Source organism: Galeopterus variegatus, unplaced genomic scaffold (assembly GCF_000696425.1).
Source record: "Galeopterus variegatus unplaced genomic scaffold, G_variegatus-3.0.2 Scaffold2232, whole genome shotgun sequence".
Taxonomy (NCBI): domain Eukaryota; kingdom Metazoa; phylum Chordata; class Mammalia; order Dermoptera; family Cynocephalidae; genus Galeopterus; species Galeopterus variegatus.
Genome location: NW_007728343.1, coordinates 276,677 through 296,243, shown reverse-complemented (window position 1 = coordinate 296,243; position 19,567 = coordinate 276,677). Strand labels below are relative to the sequence as shown.

The window sequence follows — 19,567 nt, the reverse complement described above, 5'->3', positions numbered from 1 at the left end:
AATCTGTGTCTCCCAAACAGCAAAGTGGTTCTTTCTCTGCAACACTCAGCCTTGGGAAATCACCATTTGGTACCTAGATGTCTGTCCTAAAATACTTTCAAATGTGGGGGAAAAGTCCTCAAATACCCAGGGTAGAGCAAAGGAGTCTGGAGCCCCTGCTTTGTATTTATCCTGGGAAACAGTTGTGCTCCTTGCTATGTGACTGTGGCAAGTCACTGTCCCTCTCTGGGCTTCAGTCTCTTCATTTATGTGATGGAAATGACAAGACTACAGCTCATATCACTTTTTAACATCCAAACTACTGTGACATGCTTTTGTCCTTTAACTATTCATTCACTGAGCCACTTACTGAGCATTTGCTACATGCCAGGCACTGAGCTAAATACTTGGAATCCAGACTTAACCAAGGCAGGGTTCCTGTCCCCATGGAACCTGCCATTACATGTCTGGTGGAAAGAGAGTCAAACCATGGAGTATCATGAGTGCTACTCGCGTGAGCGGGCAAATGTGAAGAGCTGTAGGAGCCCAGGGCAGGGTGCTCAACCCAGAGGACTAGAGAGGGGGGCTTCCCTCTACAGCGGTGTTCACTGTAGAGGGAAGCCAAAACGATGAGCTGCTCTGTCATTCAAGTGATACCTTGAGTTGTCAGGAAAGCCTATGGGAGGAAGCCATGTCTCAGCCGAGACCTAATGGATGAGTAGTAGAAGTTAGTCAGACCAAGACCAGGAGGAACGTTTTTCAGGTAGTTGGAATAGCATGCGGTAATGCTGGAGGTCAGAGGCCATGACAGCTTCAAGGAACTGAAAGTGACTACATGTTCCTAGAACTGAGGGTTGGGGTGGGACAGTCTGAGATGAGGCTGTAGCATCAGCAGGGCCCAGCTCTTGCAGAGTCTTGAAGCCATGTTGAGGAATTTGGAACCCATCCCAAGAGTATACAAAACTAGTGTTGTTCTACCCATTTGACAGATCAGGAAACTGAGGCCCATAAAAGCTGAGCAACTTGCCCAGAGTCACAGGGTGCACCCAAGGCAGAACAGGGAAAGGCACATGGGTCTCCACCCCAGCCTCTGGGTGGGCCGGCTGTTGGGAAATGGTCTTTCACAAGAACGTTTTCCTCAGCCAAGGTCCTGGTGCATTGTGTGGTGGGCGTGAGCCGCTCAGCTACGCTGGTCCTGGCCTACCTGATGCTGCACCAGCAGCTGTCCCTGCGCCAGGCAGTGATCACCGTGAGGCAGCACCGATGGGTCTTCCCCAATCGAGGCTTCCTCCACCAGCTCTGCCAGCTGGACCAGCAACTGCGGGGTGCAGGCCGGAGCTGAGGGACCAGGTGAGGGCTCATCAGGACATGAGGGGGCAAGGGGCCAAGGCTGGCCATGGCCAACAGTGAGAAGTCAGGCGAGGGCCTGGGCAGGGAGAGTAGAGCAGCACCAGCGTGGGCTAGAGGTGAAAGGCCAGGTCAGGGGCTGTCAGGGGCCATGGGAAGGGTTGTTCCAGGGTGGGTTGGCAGGGCTGTGTGTGGCTGGAAGGGAGGGTTGAAGGGGGCCTGGACTACTCTCCAAGCTGCTGATCTTCCCTCACCCACCTGAGGTCTCACCAGGGCCCAGGGTAGGCAATCCTCCTGTAGGACCTCCACCCCCTGTCTCCCCATGCCCACCCAGACTCTTCAGACTCCAGAGAGAAGGGAAAGACCAGGGAAGAAGGAGGAGGGAGGTGTTGCTTTGCCCCCTATGGATTTGTCACCCCACTTCCCCTGGGTGACGGAGCCACAAAGGATTACTCAAAGTCCATCTCTTCTGAGCAGTGAGAGACCCCGAAGTGGTTAATCTCCCCTGGAACCCTCAAGCGAGAGGCATTCCTTCCTTGGGAAATTAACCCCGAATTGGGGTTCTCTTCCTGCATTTATTTTCCAGACCAGGAAGTTACAGGAAGAGAACATAGGTGGGGTTATAGTTTAACAATATAGGCTGGTAACTTTCAGTGAAACAAGTCAGATGACGTTCCAGTAGACAATTAAGTGATCCACCAATGAAAGCTTGGTCTTAGCAAACATTCCTTCTCCCTCCAGCAATTTCCCAGTATCTTTACGTAACAATCAGTAACTTCTCTGTCCTTGAGCCAACAACCTTGCTGTGCCACAAATCTTTATCTTACAACAGAGACTTTGTAGCCTGAGGAAAATTTCCAGTCCTCCGCAAGGTCAATATTTGAGACTGCAAGGCTTTGGAAAACCAGGCCCTGTGAAGTATATTTGCTTTGAGAATATTCCATAGGGAGGCACAAAACAGAAGGGGTGAGGCCTTCCTACCTGGTCCTGGGGCTCATCTGTCCTGCCTCAGCTGAAAGCCGGTGGGAGCTCCCTTGAACCCCACCAAGGCAGCAGCCCAGCCAGTCTGGACTGCTCGTACCTACATCGCCCTCCCCTCAGTCCAGACCCCAGCTACAGCTCCAGAGAGAAAATGCTCCAGGCTTAGCTAATTCTCACCCCAGCCTGCCTTACCAGTCCCACCACCAGGAGGGAGAACAGGTTCCTGACTGTGCTCCCACCACCATCTGGGACCTCCTCACATGAGATGCCAGAGTGCTCCTGTCCTAATGCAACTCAGCCCACCACCACCGGGGACCTCCAAGATGCTGAAGTGCTCCTGTCCTTGTGCCACTTAGTCCTCCGCCTGGACCCAGCACTCTGCTACCTCCTGGCCCCAAATCACTCCTTCGGTCTCAGAGATCTACACAAGGACCCGCAACCTCCCTCTGTCTCTGGTTCTGGGGACCCCTTTAGGACATAAAGCCCTTCCTGAAGTCTGTCCAGACTCCTTCCTGCTTCCGTTGACCTCTGCCTTCTAGATCTGTGTTCTGTGCAGTTGGAGCAATAGCAGACGGTCCTTAAGTTGCACAAGGGGAACAAACCCCAACACCTCCTCTCCCCAAGTCACCTCCCTCCTGCTGGGGTCCTAAGGTCCCCAGCTGACCAGAAGGAGGAGCTGGGCTTCCTCCGCAGCAAGGCTTCAGCTTGGGCTCCCGGACCACATGGTCACCGAGTGCTGCTTCACTTTCTTCTGCTTCAGCGCTCTGCAAAATTTCCTCCAGCCCAGGCAGGATGAGGCAGGGGTGTCTTCCTGGAGTGGAGCAGCCATGGGGGCATCAGGATCGTGAGGAAGCTGGAGTGCCCACCACCCTTCTGCCACCACGCCCGGGCTGGGTCTGTCCATGTCTGGCCCCAACAGCTGGCCTCCCCCACATCTGCACCATCAGGCCATCAGCGGGAGTTAGATCTCTGGGGCTGCCCGCCACTCCCAACGGCCCGCCTGCAGCTCCTGCTATGCATGCACACTGCTCCCACCCCCGGTCTCTCCTATCTTTGGTTGTGCTCTGCTACTACTGGCTTGGAGGGGCTGCCAGTTGGGGCTGGTTTACTGGTTTAGGCTGGAAGAGAGGCAGCTTTCTCCTCCTGCTGCAAGAGCCCCCCAGGGCAGGGCCTGGGTCTCCCCCCAACTCCACCCCTAAGAGCTGTTTCTGTCTCGGAATGCACAGCCAGCCCAACCAAAGGGACAGTACTCAAGCAACATCCACCCCTTCCCACATGCTGGCTGAGGATGAGCATCTTGGGGAGGAGCAGGGAAGGATGGGAGCTAGGTTTAGAGTTTGGGGGTGAGTGTAACAGGAGAAACTTAGAGTTAAAGCTGGGGCTGGGATTAGGCCTGGGGCCAAGCAGGGTGGGAAACTGTCGCATGGAGCTCTGTGGGTATGGACAGCCAAGAGGGGACATGCTCCCTACAGGAATGCCATGTTCCCAGCCTGCTCACTCTCCTCTAGACAGGACTCAGGAACTGGCAGAGCCTGGGATCTCTGTTCAGATCCAATCGCCCCACTTCCTCAGCCTGGGGCCTCAGACACCCTGATTCCCAACCTCAGCAACATTCTCATCGGGCTGGTGACTTTGGGGGAGTTGGTTGGGCAGGGCTGCGGTATTGCACAATTTGTCATCCACCAAATTGTCTGTGCAACTGAAGCCCCCAGGAGCTGCCATGTGGCCGTTCATAGCAGCTGTGGGGTAGGAACTCTAAGAGATGAAGGGGCCATTGTCATCTCTCTCCATAAGTCCTGGACAACAAACCTACCTCCTCATCTTTCCCATCCCACATCCGCTTGACACAGGGCTCAAGGCAGAAGCAGGTTTAGGTGACAGCTCTTGCCTCTGCCCCAACAAGTTGCAGTCAATCTGGGCCTTGATTTACCTGCTGGTAACACAGAGCTCATCTCTCTCCCAGAGCTGGTCCTTACTCTGTGCCATGGGGCTCTGCCACTTTGCTCCTCTGGCACTGGCCCTGCTGGGACTGCTGGAGGCGCTGACCCACGTGGATGCCAGGAAGATGGTGAGAGGCCAGTGCGGGGTCTGCCCTAGAGCCTGCTGCTCCACCTGTTTCCTCCTGTTGCCTGCACCCCCTCTCAGCCGCTGTCTTCAATCCCCACAGGTGGGAGTGGGCCGCCCTCTCAGCTAAGCCCTGAGGCTACTTGGCTAGAGAGCCCATGTTCTGGGGGATTGGGGGAGCAGGGGAAGAGAGAAGAAGGGGATTCTAAGAGTTTACTTTGGACCTTGGCCACAGCTGACTCACACAGGGCTCAGGGAGGCTCAGCCCTAGCTTCCTAGAGCTCAGACTTCAGAGACCCCCATGTAAGTGTGGCTGTGGGCATGGGTGGATGTGTGTCCATTTCCTGGGAGTGTGCTGGGGAGGAGTATCGATGTATGGGTGCATGACAAGGGTCTCTGGATAAAAGGGACGGTTCTTAATAGGCCCAAATCCAAAGTCCCTAAAGGATCACAGTTAGCCTTGGGAGGAACCTTAAAGACCCTCTCACTGGCCTCATGGGACAGTGGGTCCTGGGCCAGGTATACCCTGGGGTATCCCTGCCTTTGCGGGGAGGAAGGAGCTTGGCAGAGGGTTCAGTGGCTCCTGGACACACAGCTTCTGACTGCAGACCAGGGCTGGTCTAAAGGCCTACTCTCTACCCTACCTGTCCCTTTGTCTGCCTGCACTGGCTTCCTCTGCCTGAGACGTCTGGATCTTAATCCTGGGCCAGTTCCATCTTCTTCAGCCTGTAACCAAGGGCCCTGGCCCTGGGATCTGATCTTGGCAATACCACCAGCTTGTGCGTGATTTTGGCTAGTCTCCCCGCCCTTCCATCTTCCTCCATGGAAGATCCTTTCAGCTCTAACTCTATGCCCTTGCTCCATACACTACCCTTCAAGGCCCCAGCTGCCTCTCCTCCCAGCAGGGCCAGGGCCGAGGCCTGGGCCTAGAAGGGAAGGTGCCCGGCTGGGCTTGGCACTCACCATGCCATGGGACCAGTGGGCGAGTTGAGAGTGGCAGGAGGAGGCTGGAAGGGGGAGCAGACAGCATGCTTTATAACTGAACTCAAATCAAAAAATAGAAACAGCATCAAGTGTGCAGAGACAGGCGGCTAGAAGCCGGCAGCATAAACTGCCTGTCAGAAGAGACTGCGGCCTGGGCCAGAAACCCCCACAGGTAGGTGAGTGCCCCTATTTTGGGAGGGGCCCTGAGCATGCTGGGTAATGAGGGCCAGGGCACCTGGGCCTGTGTGTGTTGGGCAGGACGGGGATGGGTTGGGTTGGGGGATCAACTGGGTCATAGGTACAGGCAAAGCACAGAGAGTCAGAAAGACCTGGACTTGAATCCTGGCTCCCATGTTTACTGGCTGTGTGACCTTGGGCATATTGCTTAACTTCTCTGAACCTCAGTTTCCTCATCTGTAAAGTGGGGATGATAATATTACCTGCTTCATAAGAGGACTGAGAGGATTCAATGAAAAATGTAAGCACCTAGCTCTGTCTGGTACATAGTACATACTTAATAAGTGGTGAATATAATAATTATTGGGGACAGAGAAAGAAATGTCAAGAAATACAAAGAGAAACCAAATCTTACCACCCCATAGGGAAATTGCCTTCTACCCAGGATACAGCTGAGATGTGAAACGGTAAGAGTAATTATAGTAACAATAATGATAGTAAGATGGACCATTTACTGGGCATCTACCATGAGGCAGGCTCTGTGGGAAGAGCTTTACACTTACTATTTCACGGGATTCTCACAAGACACTGTCTCAGAGGAGACCACATGCATACACACATGCATACATGTAGCACACCTGAGAAGTCTGCCCAGCTCTGTCTCCACCGAGGCCTGTAGGACCCCAGCAGCTCTCCACAGGCAGCTGCCTGTCCTCCTCCCAGAGACTCCCTTCCCCAGACTCTTCACTTGTCCTGCCCTGATATCTCCAGCCCCACTTGGTGCCCTGGGGAGGAGGAGGAGGCAGCAGAGAGGGTGGGCAGGAAGGGGGACCAGGGGAGTATCTCCTGGAGCTGCAGCTGGAAGGTGAATGGCAAAAGCCACCCGTGTCCCAGGAATCTGTGCCTTGCCTGAGGCCTAGTGCCCACAGGGTGGTCTCAGGGGGGCTTCTTGGGAGAGGGCGGGACACAGAGGCAAAAGGGGAGAGCAACATAGAAAGGAGAGATCCAGACAAAGACGGGAAACAAGTGTGTGGGACAGCAGCAGCGCGGGAGCAGGAAAGCCACTGCACACGGAGGCAGCTGCTCGGCTGGCATGAGGGGAGCAGGCAGGAGGCGCGGTAGAGCCCGGAGCAGGGCGAGGGCTAGAGAGCGTAGAGAGGGGCTGGCGGGCCCTGTTCCTGCTGGATGTTGGGCCCATGCTTCACCCTGCTGTGGCTGGGGAGCTGTGGGAGGGAGTGTCAGGCAGGGCCCTCTGCAGTCCTGGTCTGGGGGTGGCAGAAACCAGGGGAGCCACTGTAGCCACCAACTCCCCTGTCTTGGGTATGCCTGGAGCTTGAAGGCCAAGTCACTGGGTGGGCGGCTGGGTCTGACGCTGGCTGACAAGGTGGGCTGGGCCTCCAGTGGGACAGAACACACAGGTGGGGGTACACCCAATGAGCATCAGGAGTGAGGCCCAAGGTGGGACCTGACCAGGAGTAGCCTAAGTCCAAGGAAAAGCCCCACTCTCCAGACCTGAGCCTGGGGTCCCCTAGGAGGCTGCAGCCTGGGCTGTGGCCTAGCAGCTCCCAATTCCTGACCCCTCTGGAGCCTCCAGGAGGGGCGGGGTCCAGTTCTTCACAGTCGAAGCCTGGCTGCCCGCTCCCGTCACAGCGGGGCTGCGAGGCACGCACGGGCCACCGGGGGGCGGCCTTACCTCACGCCAAGCCCTGCACGCCTGAGCCCCACGCCTGCCGGCTTCCCAAAGCCCCATCTGGTCGCGCCTGGGGCTGCACTCGCTCCAGACCAGGGTGGCTGTTGGACTCCCCTGGGGCCTAGGGGCTTCCTTGACCCCACCACACGACAAGTCCCTCTGCCCTGTGGTTACTGCATACAGACACCTCTGTCTCATTCTCAGGTCAGACCTCTGAGAATCCTGAGTCAGGCAACTCCAGGATTTTTAGCACAGGAAAGAGAAACTGTGGCCCAGACCGGAGGGGAGACTCCCTGAGGCCACAGAGTGAGTGGTGCTAGAGTCCCAGGGGGAGCGGGGCTTCCTCCCTCCCTCTAAATTCTCTTCCCACCCCTCAGGGAGCCTCCCATCTTCATGGGGGGTTATGGGGTCAAAAGCCCTCAATCCCAAAGAGAGGCCAAGCAGAGAGGGGGTTGGGAGGACCCCACTTCAGTCCACAGCAGCCTAGGTCTGCTCTCAGTCCCCACCCCCACAGGCTCCGAGGCCAGGACCTGGAATTCTAGCCGCTTCACAGCGTCTGAGTTCTGGGTGGAACCTGGCCCAACCTCGTTCTGTTCACTTGCAGAGTCCTGCCCCAGTACCCACTCCACCACTCCCGGCCCCACACCATGCCTTAGGTAGGTGGCAGGCCACTCAGCCCGCCCTGAGAGGTCACAGTGGGGGATGAAGGGGAAAGCTGGGTCATTGCTTCCACCCTGCCCACCAGCCACCCGCTGGCTGAGCTTGGCCAGGCCAGTGGCCTCCTGGGTGCCTGTTTCTCTTTCTGGTCCTGGCACCGCCTCCCAAAGGGAAAAGATGTTCTTCCCAGTATACACCTGCCCTCGTTACTGGTTGAGAGGATCAGGGATAGTTAGCCAAGAGAGGTGCTCCTTCCCATCACGGCACCAGGCGCAGGTTCTGGTGCCACTGACACTCTACAGGATCCAGGACTCCCACAGCCAGCTGACTCCTGACACAACCCTCCCCACGTGGGAGAAGCCTGCCGAGCCGCGCTGGCCCAAGCCGTGGGGGTAAGGAGGCCAAGCCCGGGGCATGTAGCCGAGGAGTAGCTCAGCAACGCCAGGCTCCCCTGAGGAAAAGGACGAGTTAGTGACTCCTCTCCAGAGTCCCCAAAGGTGCTACCTGAAAAGCTTAGGGATGGAACTGAAGGAGTCCACAGCTGGATTAAAATCCCAGCCTTGCTTCTCATCAGACTTATGGCTTTGGGCAGAACTTAAAAAAAAAACTTCTGAGCTTCAGCTTCCTCCTACGTAAAATGGGGGCCTACATCAGGAACGTAAGAGGCGTTAGCTCATTCAGCGTGGAAAAGCTGACAAATACCAGTTCACAGCCTGCACCTCTCAACCTGGAGATGGGCTCTGATATCCCAGTACCTGAAAGTGGGAGAGGATGGGGCCCTGAGGACCAGCCCTGGAAGTAGCAGGGGAGAGGGCTCATGACGAGCTGCCCAGGTTGGGGGTGGTCTCCCTGGGTGCTCTCTGAAGGCCACAGCCATCTGGGGTTTCCATCCCTACAAAGTCCCAACTGACCAGTGACTTAAGGGGTAAGATCTGCACTGACTAGTGCCACAAATAGGGCCCCTTGGCCAAAGCTTCCAGCATCTGAGGCTTCAGGAGAGGGCGAGGGAGAAGTTTGCTCAGCTCCACAGCAGTGACAAGGTGTCGATCCCCTTGTTTCCTGGGAAAAGATTCTAGGCCTCAGCCCCAGCTGAGTTGGTTAATAACCTCATCCAAAATAGCTGAGGCCCTTCCCGCATTACCCCAGTGGCACCTGGGCATTGCACCATGTGCTCCCCATCAGCTGGACCCACCCTCGGGGAGCCTGCCTCCAGCCACTGCAGTGTCCACTTTGTTCCAGGATGGACTCGCTGCAGAAGCAGGATCTCCGGAGGCCCAAGATCCACGGGGCAGTTCGGGCATCCCCCTACCAACCACCCACACTGGCCATGCTCCAGCGCTTGCTGTGGGTCCATAGAACTGCCGTGCTGAGCCACATCGATGAGGTCTGGCCCGGCCTCTTCCTGGGGGATGCGTGAGTAAGACCCACGTGATGGTGGGGGTGGCAGAAAAGCATGAGGTTCACACGGGAGTGGGGGAGTGGGGGCATGAGCCTCTCCCGGAGCCCTCCAGGGGCAGAGGTAGCACCCTCTCGCCTACCGCTATTCTTTCCGTACTTTTCTTTCCTTTTCTATTATTATTAGTTTTAACTGTGTGGTAGGACACACATAAAAAAAGTACACAGAGCTTGTATGAACGGTTTCATCACCCAGGTAAAGAAATAGAACATTACTTTGTGCCACAGAAGCCCCTACTGAATCCTTCTCATTATAACCTTTCCCTTTTCTCTGTGGAAAATCACTAAGTGTTGAAATAACTATTTTTTTGATTTTCTTTTAAGTTTTACCACCTACATGCCTAAGCAGTGTAGTTTTGTCTGTCTTTTAGAATTATATGAATGGAATCACGTTGTGAATATTTTGTGCCTGGCATTATTTGCTCAGAATTGGAGAGTCACCCATGCCATTATGTGCATTGATGTTTCACTGCTGTGTAATATTCCATGGTGTGATTACACCGCAGTTTATCCGTTCTATTGTATCTGGGCATTTGAATTGTTTCCACTTTTTGGCTATTATGAACAGAGATGTTAGGAATATTTAAGTACATGTATCTTGGGAAAACACACAGGTTTCTCTAGGTTGTATATATGAGGGTACTTCAAAAAGTTCATGGAAAAATAAAAGATCATATGAATCTTTCCATGAACTTTTTGAAGTACCCTCATATATCTATATATATATAGAGAGAGAGAGAGAGAAGAATTGTAAATCATATTACCTAAAAGTTTTCATAAAATTTTAGGAAATATGGACCAATATATACAAATTTTAGAAAATTTTCTTAATACTAAAAAAAGTGGGTCAATATCTTCTTAACAATATGACATACATGTTGTTCTCCCACACAGACAGACAACAAGCAATAAAATCTTTGTAGACTTTTTAAAAATGCATACACACACATACATGCTTTTTCCATAATCCTTTCTTTTACATAAATGGTGTCACTTTATGATGCCATTATAATCTGCTTTGTATAAAAAGCTTTTTATCAGCTGGTTAGAATGCACCCTTATAACCCTGAGGTCATGGGTTTGGATCCCCATACCAGCCAGCCACCAAACAAACAAAAAAAGCTTTTGAAATGGAATCACGCTACATATTTTTAAAACCTTTTTTTGTATCCTGCATTTTTCACAGGCTCTCAATATAGATGAATATCTTTCCTTGTTTACCCACAACTACCACATTTTAGTGATTGCATATTATTTCATCATTTAGATATACCATACTTAATCTCCTATTATAAGATATTTAGTGGGATTTTTTCTAATTTTTCACAATCTTGAATATCACTAGATTCAGTTTACCCGTGGGCACATTTTGGATTCTTCCTTTAATTAAGTTCCTAGAAGGGGAATTGCTGGGGCAAAGCATATGTACATTTTTAAGGCTTTTGATGCATGTGGCCAAATTGCGCTTCAGAGAAGTTGTCCTGAGTAAAAAGAAGTCTTCAACTCCAACTAGAGGAGCCCTTTCACCCCTGGCCAGCTCACTGGTTCTAGTCTCTACCCTTGCAGGGGGAGGGCAGAGGAGGGGGCCAAGTTCCAACTCAGCCAGCGCTGACCCAGGGAGGTCTGCCCCACTCTCCTAACTCTCCTTGTGCCCTCCCTCCAGGTATGCAGCCCGGGACAAGAGCAAGCTGACACAGCTGGGCATCACCCACGTTGTGAACGTTGCTGCAGGCAAGTTTCAAGTGGACACAGGTGCCAAGTTCTACCGCGGAATGCCCTTGGAGTACTATGGCATCGAGGCCGATGACAACCCCTTCTTTGACCTCAGTGTCTACTTTCTGCCTGTTGCTCAATACATCCGAGCTGCCCTCAGTGTTCCACAAGGTAAGCAGCTGGAGAAGCCACAGGCTGGGGTGGGGCGCAGGGTGTGCTCTGGGGCTTCCATTTTTCCAGCAGCATTGATGGGGAGTCCAGAGCCACAAACCCCTTCAGCAACCCTCCCACCCCATTGAGCAAATGGTTACTACCATTTAGTGAGCATCCCCTTCAGGGAAACCCTGGAAACCAACAATCACAGACATAACTACCATCCAGTGTGGTCCTCAGCATAACCACATTCCTCAGTGACAGGCTGGGCATTGGTTGGGTAGAAGGTACAGGACCTAGCAAAGGCTCTTGAGCAGGTCTCTCTAAGATGAGGCCTCAGCACAGGGCTGCAAGGGCAGGGGAGAGGGCAGAACTGGGGGGGCAGGGAGGCAGGTGGAAAGCCCTGGAATCTGACGCAGATCCAGGGGACCCCAGGAGTTTAGAAACTCCTGCCCAACCTGCCCAGAGTTGCCAAGGACACCAGAGGAAGCCCTGGACAAGGAGAAGGGCTTCCCAGCTGCTAACCTGAGCCCGATCACTAACTTGCTCTGTGACCTTGAGCCAGTCTCTTTCTCTGGGCCTCAGTTGCCCCACTCGACAGTGAGGACAGTGTCAGTATTCCAGGATGCTGTGGCAGGTGGGCTGAAGGATGGCCAGAGGTGTGTCTCTTCTTCCCAAAAGGGTGGGCCGTTGGAGGGCAGGTAGCTGATGCTAGGCTGGGTCTCCCCGCAGGCCGCGTTCTGGTACACTGTGCCATGGGGGTAAGCCGCTCTGCCACACTTGTCCTGGCCTTTCTCATGATCTGCGAGAACATGACGCTGGTAGAGGCCATCCAGATGGTGCAGGCCCACCGTGACATCTGCCCCAACTCGGGCTTCCTCCGGCAGCTCCAGGTTCTGGACAACCGGCTGGGGCGGGAGACGGGACGGCTCTGACCTGCAGGCAGCCAAGAGCCCTGACCCTCCATCCAGCACGGCCTGACCTGACCAGCCTGGCCCTGGGGATGGCAGCCTCTGCTGTTTCCAGTGACCCTGAGATGTAAACAGCAAGGCTCAGCTGAGGCAGAGGCAGGGGGAGCCTGGGTGTGCCCTTCAGCAGGGGGATTTCCCTGACCCAACCCAGAGATTCTTTATGCAAAAGAGAGTTCAGTCTGTCTCTGTAATAAAAGGTTCATTGTAATAAAGACAGGAGCTCTTCTGATGGTTTGTGAGGCAATGGCTTACTCTCAGGGTGGCCCCTGGGTCCCAGTGGCTTGCCAGCTCTGCTTCTGCATCAGGGTAGCTCAGCAGAGGTTTGAGTCCACCCAAGGCTTGAGGAGGAAGCAGCACAGCGGGGTCGATTAGTGCTACCTGCCTTGCGTGCAAGAGGAGCTGGGCTGCATGTGCTGAGGACTAGGTGACCTCTCCCTCCTCCTGTCCTCTCAGCTCCTCACATAAGCGTCAGGTTGTCTGGTAAAGACCAAAGTTGGATGTGTCACCATCCTCCCGTGCCCACCCTACCCAAAGCCACCAAAACTCGCTGTGCAGAGATAGCATCTCTTGAAACCAGTCCATCTTTTCACCTACACTCTACTCCACAAGGACTGTTTAAAATGACAGGCACCTAAAAATGTGGCATGATACAGGAGTAGGATGGGGGCTGGGGAAGAGACACAGCAGAAATCCTAGGTGAAGGACGGTTATGTGATGAAACAAAACACTTAGCTCTGAGCGTCTTAGTTCTCAGGCTCTAATAAAACAACGTAGGACCACCCCCCGCCCCCACCAGGTCCTCACCTGTAAATGGTGCACACCCAAGGTACCCAAGGTACTCATGCGGGTCAACGGGCTGGCTTTCCTCTTGCCTCTCTGGCCACTCCTGTTTAGCCCTTGTCTCCTCTGGCAGACCCTTAAATGTCAAGGTTGCTCAGGGTTCTCTGCGCGGCCTCTTCTCTCTCTCAGTATTGCCACTCTCCTGCAGTGGGGGGCCTCCTGCTCCCACAGCCTCAGTTAGCATCTCTAGGCTGATAACTCCCAGGCAGATATGGCTGCCCAATTCTTCCTGAGCCCAAACCCTCTGCATCCCACTGGCCACCTCCATTTGAATATTGCACTTGAACTTCAAACTCAGCTGAACTTTTCATCACCCTCATCCAGATCCCTCCTCTTCCTAGGTCCATGTTTCAGTGATGGGTTCCAACAGGCACCATTCCTAAGACAGTGACAGGTGTCATCCCGGACTCCTCCTAAATACCCCCTGATCTTGCTCACTTATCTTTTTTTTTTTGTCTTTTTTCGTGACCGGCAACGGATCACAACCCTCAGTGTCGCACCTGTACCGGACCGGGACCGGCAACGGGATCGCAACCCTCGGTGTCGCCCCCACACCTCGCTCAGCCAGTGAGCGGGAACCGGTCTGTATGTGGGATCCGAACCCTCGGCGGGAGCGCCACTGCGCTCCCAAACGGCGCACTGTAGCAGTGCGCCACCGGGCCGGCCCACCTTCCTTTTTTTTTTAACGGATGGCTGGCATGGGGATCCGAGCCCACGACCTCCGTGTTATAAGGCTGCACTCTGACCAGCTGAGCTAACTGGCCAGCCTAGCTTCACCCTCCTTGTGACTACCCAAGTTCAACCCACCCTCACCTCTCTCCTGGATCCTCGCAACAGCTTTGCTCCTCCAAGGAGACATGTTACTAAACTGAAAATCTGATCACGTCATCCTTCTGCCTAAAACCTCCAAAGTACAAACACCTTGACAAAGCATAAAGGTGCTTCATTCCCTGAGACTGTCTCCATCTCTAGCCATACTGTAATTCTGTTCCCATACGTAATGCTCAATTAAGAAATGGTAAATCCACATGCAGTTCCTGGAGCACACTGCTCTCTCTTACCTCTGGTACTGCACCTGCTTCAGGTTGGGTCACCTGAATGCACCACTCTCCCTGCTTTTTACTGAACTAACTCCAGCCTCTCCTTGAGGTCCCAGTTTGGATGTCAATTCTGGGAAGCCCTCCTGGACCCCCCAAGCCTGAGAGAAGTGCTCCTCCAGAGAGAAGGGCACCAAAATGCCCATCCACCCCTTGTGTTATCACCTACCACTCTGAATTATGATTGCTTGGTGCTTTGCCATTCTTTCCCAGTTGGCTGTCTCTGGCCAGGCCTTCCCTAGGCTCAGGGTCCCCATGGCTCCCACACCCTCTATCTATGACCCTGCCCTCAGGTACAGCTCTGTGGGTCTGGGGACCAGCAGCCACAGGTTGCCACCACTACAGAGGCCATGAGGGGAGTGGATCCTGGCTGGCCCAGGACTAGGCCTGCCTCCAGAGGGCACCTCCTCTCCTCCCACGTCCACCTGCTGATGAAGCGCCTCACCATCTGGCTCACCTGGCACCCTCTTTGCAGCAGATCTCATCCTTCTTGGGCTACCTTTGTCTCTCATTCCTATTTCCCACCAAGGCTCCCTGGGGCCAGCTCTGCCTCTCCTGGGGCTTGCCTACCTGTGCCATCTGCCCTATTTCCAGAGGGCAGTTGCTTTTCCTTTGTGCAAATTTGAAAAAGGTGCCTGCTCTGAGCAAACCAACTTTTCAGGCAGAAGCACCCCTAGACAAACAGCTTAGTTAAAGAAAAGATGTCCCTTCCTCCCAAGTGGACATAGCCCCAGGTCAGGGTGCCCGGCTGGGCCAGCTGAGCACGGGCTGGGTTTTAGCCCCCAGTAATCCCTTCTGCAATTTATAAACTGCACAAATGTATGCCACCTTGCCTAGGAGGCATTAATATCCCCATTTTACAGATGAACAAACTGAGGCTCAGACAAGAAGAGACGGGGCTGGAATGCTACCTCCTGGATCCAGGATCTCTGGTCTCTGGCTCGAGGGCAGGTACTGCCCAGCCAGCTCCTCTGCTCACCTCCCTGCAGCCCTCGTCCCCTCTCCCAGCTGGCTGTGCACTGCCCCTAGTGCTCTCTGAGCTCTTTCCAGAGAGTATACATATGTCCTAGCTGGAGGATGGCAGAAAGACTGGTGCTGTTGTGCCCAACTTAGTCCCAGGACCCAGCCCCAACCAGGCAGGGCTCCTCTCCACCCTAGGGATAGAAAGCAGTTCTCAGTTCATCCTCTGGTTGGTGGGGCCTATTGTTCTCCAGAGCAGACAAAGCTAGTTAGTTCCAGCTTGGTAGCCCCAACTGCCCACCCCGAGTTCTTTTGGATCCCCCCTCCACCTGACAACTCCATCCTGGTTGCTATTTCTTGCTCATGCACTGTCAGCGGGACCCAAAATAGTGGCTCCAGAAGTCAGTCTTTAAATCATCATCCTGGTCTCTGAGTGTGGGCAGCCTGCTCCTGCCAGCTGGGGTGGGTGCCCAGAGGCTGGGACAGAACCAGCGCTGGGCCTGGGGCTTGGGTTTCAGCAGGTCACCTTTTTGGGGCTCTGTGAATTGGGTTCAGAATCTGGCGCTTCAGAGAGAGAAGGGAGGGAACCCAGGAGGATGCAGATGGCAGGAAAGTGAAACATTCCCCAAGCTTCCAAAGAAACAGACTGAGCTCCAGGCTGACACCTCCTCCAGGATGCCTCCCTGACTGCCACATCCCCCAGGGAAATCTGTGACATGTCCACTCTCCCTCTTCTGTAGAGCAGCCTTATGAAAGAAGGAGTATTATTAAGAGCATGACTTCAGAGCCAGACTCCCTGGGTCCAAATCCTGCCTCTGCCTCTTACCAGATGTGTGACCTCAGTTAACCTCTCTATACTTGTTTCCCTGTCTATAACATGATATTAATAATAGCCACCATATAGGATTGTTGTGAGGATTGAGTGGGGCATATAAAAGTGCTTTGCGCAATACACGCTAAGTTCTCAAAAGTGATAGTGTGATTATCATCGTAGAATGTGGTACAGGGGCTCCTGGTATCATCTGATACTCAGAACCTCAGTCTTGGACTAAAAGTTGTCGGTGTTCTCAGTGTGTTGAGTGAATGGATGAATGACTGAAAATTAGCTAGCCTAAATGCAACATGGTATCCCAGACTGGACCCTGGAACAGAAAAAGGACATAAGTGGAAAAACTGGTGAAATCAGAATAAAGTTTGTGGTTTAGTGAATGGTAATTTCTTTGCCTAAGAAATGTAACACGGCTATGAAAGAAGCCAATATCAGAGAAAGCTGGGTGAAGGGTATATAAGAAACGTCTCTGCTGTTTTTATGTCTCATGTAAATCTAAAATTATTTCAAAATAAAAAAAATCAGCTGACAATTACTGACCACATTGCATATGTCAGGTACTATGCTAAGTGCTTTAGGAACATCATTTTTATTTTTCCAGTTTCATCCATAAAGTTTTATTTCTTTAAAAAAAACACAAATCAAATATAGCAAAATGTTAAGATTTGACCATACTGAGTTGTGGGAATAAGATGTTTGTTATATCTTTTTTTGTATTCTTAAAATATTTCATAATTTTTAAAAAATTGAAAATAAATAAAATGGACTAACTTCTACATTAGAAGCATCCTACTATATATATTTAGGTTTCGAAACCCATCAAATCAAATGGATTTTAGGAAGTATTCTGAATTAAAGCTATACTATTATTACTGGCTTCAGGACTATAATACTGGGAATTCACATATTATCCTTTTAAAACCTGCAAGAGGCTTTATTATGGGTAATCCTACTTCAGGCAAAAAAGGTAATGATGACCCCATTCATAGTATTTAGATGAAATAACTGTGGTCGAAGAGAAGCTGAGCCAGTAAGTCGAACTCTCCACCATTTCCTTGACTCCTCCCACCCCATGGGGTAGGTCCTATTATCACCATTTAATAGACCAGAACAGCAGCTAACATTAATTTAGAGCTTATTATGTACCAGTGCATTATCTAGGCTTGGCTAATGGCTCTAACAAACAACCCCACAGCCTCAGTGGCCTAAACTCAATAAGGTGTATTTTTCATTCACAACACAGGTTGATGGAAGGCCAGGTGAGAAAGCTTGGAGGTTGTAGAGCCAGATAATATCACTTCCCCTCAAGTTCCATGTCCCATGGTTGCACCTAACTGCAGGGGAGCCTGGGAAATGTGGTCAGGGAAACTGCAGATACTGGTGATCACAAGCAGACTGTCCACAGCGGGCATTAAAAAGTGTATATAGAGATTATCATTTATATGAATTTACTTATAAATTTTATAATGTGTATTATAAATATTTATTGATGCAACTTATATGAAATCATTGTTGTTCTGTTAACTGAACACCACTCCGTCATGGTTAAAAAAAAAAAAAAATTTTTTTTTTTTTTTAACTGAACCCCCCTCCGCCATGGTTAAAAAAAAAAAAAAATTTTTTTTTTTTTTTAACTGAACCCCCCTCCGCCATGGTTAAAAAAAAAAAAAAATTTTTTTTTTTTTTTAACTGAACCCCCCTCCGCCATGGTTAAAAAAAAAAAAAAAGGTAGCAGCTATTTGGTTGACGTTCTGAATGCTTCTAAGTAAATAAAATTTTTTTATTTTAAAAATACATTTATTTATTTATTTATAAATTATATATATAACTTAAGTCTCATAAATCCTAAGAAGTAGATACAATTATTATTCCCATTTTACGGATGAGAAAACTGAGGCTCAAAGAGCTTAAGTAAACTTTCTCAAGGTCACCTAGCTAGCGGTGGTAGAATCAAACTATCAACTCAGTCAGCAAACTCATGTTCTTAAACACTTCCTGAGCCTCCATTCTGGGTTGGCCTTAGTGACCTGTCAAGAGAATGTAGCAGAGTGGTTTCCTCGGACTTTCGAGACCGAGTCATAAGACACCTTGCAAATTCTGCCTGGGTCACTTGGAATATGCTCTCTGGGAACCCTGAGCCACCATGAAAGAAATCTGACTACCCCAAGACCTCCATGCTGGACTGGTCATGTCAGTCCCAGCCGAGCCCAGACCCTAGACATTTGAGTGACTCCTTCTTGGGCCCTCCAGGCCACCACACCGGCCAGCTAAATACCATTGAGTGACCTCTGTCAGTGCCACGTGGAACAGAAGAATGGTTCACCTGAGCCTGCCTGAATTACTGACCCACAGATGAGGTATAAGACAATGCTCTTGTTTTGAGTCACTAAGTTTTGGGGTTGTTTGTTACACATCAATAGGTAACTAGCACAGGGACAGAGCCAGGTCTGACAGCAGTCTTGGCTTTTAACCACTAAATTAGCCCCTGGAGGAATGTGTGAATGAGAAAAGGACAGAGCAGCCATGTCCGTCCACCCCTTGCCAGCCACATCCATCCACCCTGTCCAAGTGCAGGAAGATGAGGCCCCACGTCTGCAGAGGAACACAGACGGCAGCAGAGCCCCAGCTTCTCTCCGCCCAGAGGCCCGCTTGAGATCAGGAGAGTGGCTGGGCCCCAGAGGGAATACGGTGGCAAAAGCCTTGAGGTGGGCAGGGTCAAGAGGCTGCCAGAAAGGGAACCCCTTATCACACCCACCCCCTGCTCTGTCCTAAGCTCTGGACCCCATACGTTCCTTCTGGGCCAACAGACTCCTGCTGAGAGGCCCAGGACTTCCTTCCTGCCCACAGTTAGGCCTCCTGGGGGTCTGCTGGTCTCTAGCTCACAGCCTGGCCTTGACAGCTGCCTCCTCTATTTCCTTCCCCACAGGGGTGGGGAGGGCAGCTGCGGTAGGGACTGGACTCCACAGACGCTGAGACCCTGGGGAAACCGGACTGAGGAACACTCAGGAAATGACCCACCCCACCCCCTACCTACCCAGGTACTGCCCTCCCTAGCAAGCAAGAGCAACCAGCTACCCTTATTCTCCTTTGCCTTAGATCTCTCTGCTCTTCTCAGTTTATTCCCCCAGATTTCTGCATTCATCTTCTGATCCGTGCTTCCTGAGCCATTTGACGTCAGGTCAGCTTGGCCCTCACTCCCTGGGAGCTGCTAGAATTTCCCCTCCTCTGAGATTTCCTGCAGCCCAGCTGCTGCTTCAGAGCCTTCCACCACCCCTGACCACGTGCCCTCTCTGCCTCAAACCCCTTCTCCTTTCACATCCCTGTGTGGGTATTTGACCTTTGCCTCCTGTACCACCTGGGACCTGTCAGACTAGCCTTCTGGGGCTCCAGCTTAGTGATATCGTCTGCTAGGACCATCCTGACTTTGGTGGGGATTGGGGAGGAGGGTTGCTGATTAGGCAGATACAAGAAAATATACACAAGTATAAAGAATTGGGGACAGGTTAATTTTCCCAGGATCAAGTGCACTTAAAGAGGAGTGCTAGGGAAGGCATTGCTCCACTCGAGTGATGAACTTGCAGGCAGGACTACTAAGGGGAACGCTTGGGGGATGGGGAAAGGGGCTCTTCTGGTTCCTTTTTTTTTTTTTTTTTTTTTTTTTTTTGTGACC

General features: G+C 52.0%; 1 protein-coding gene across 6 annotated transcripts in view; it reads left to right on the top strand.

The window, feature by feature from the left end:
• The window catches only part of DUSP13 (dual specificity phosphatase 13), a 15,905-nt gene extending 3,518 nt beyond the window's left edge, over nt 1-12,387 (top strand). Inside the window, exons 3-8 of one of the 6 annotated variants that reach the window (XM_008581001.1) lie at nt 1,122-1,329; nt 4,271-4,474; nt 5,433-5,527; nt 9,119-9,292; nt 10,998-11,218; nt 11,933-12,195. In XM_008581001.1, the coding sequence (XP_008579223.1) occupies nt 1,243-1,329; nt 4,271-4,474; nt 5,433-5,527; nt 9,119-9,292; nt 10,998-11,218; nt 11,933-12,135 (984 nt within the window). In that variant the 5' untranslated portion in view covers nt 1,122-1,242 and the 3' untranslated portion in view covers nt 12,136-12,195. Of the gene's footprint in view, nt 1-1,121; nt 1,330-4,270; nt 4,475-5,432; nt 5,528-9,118; nt 9,293-10,997; nt 11,219-11,932 lie in introns of all 6 variants that reach the window. The other 5 variants (XM_008581002.1, XM_008581004.1, XM_008581003.1 and 2 more) reach the window with 5 other exon arrangements.
• The last annotated feature ends 7,180 nt before the right edge of the window (nt 12,388-19,567 follow it).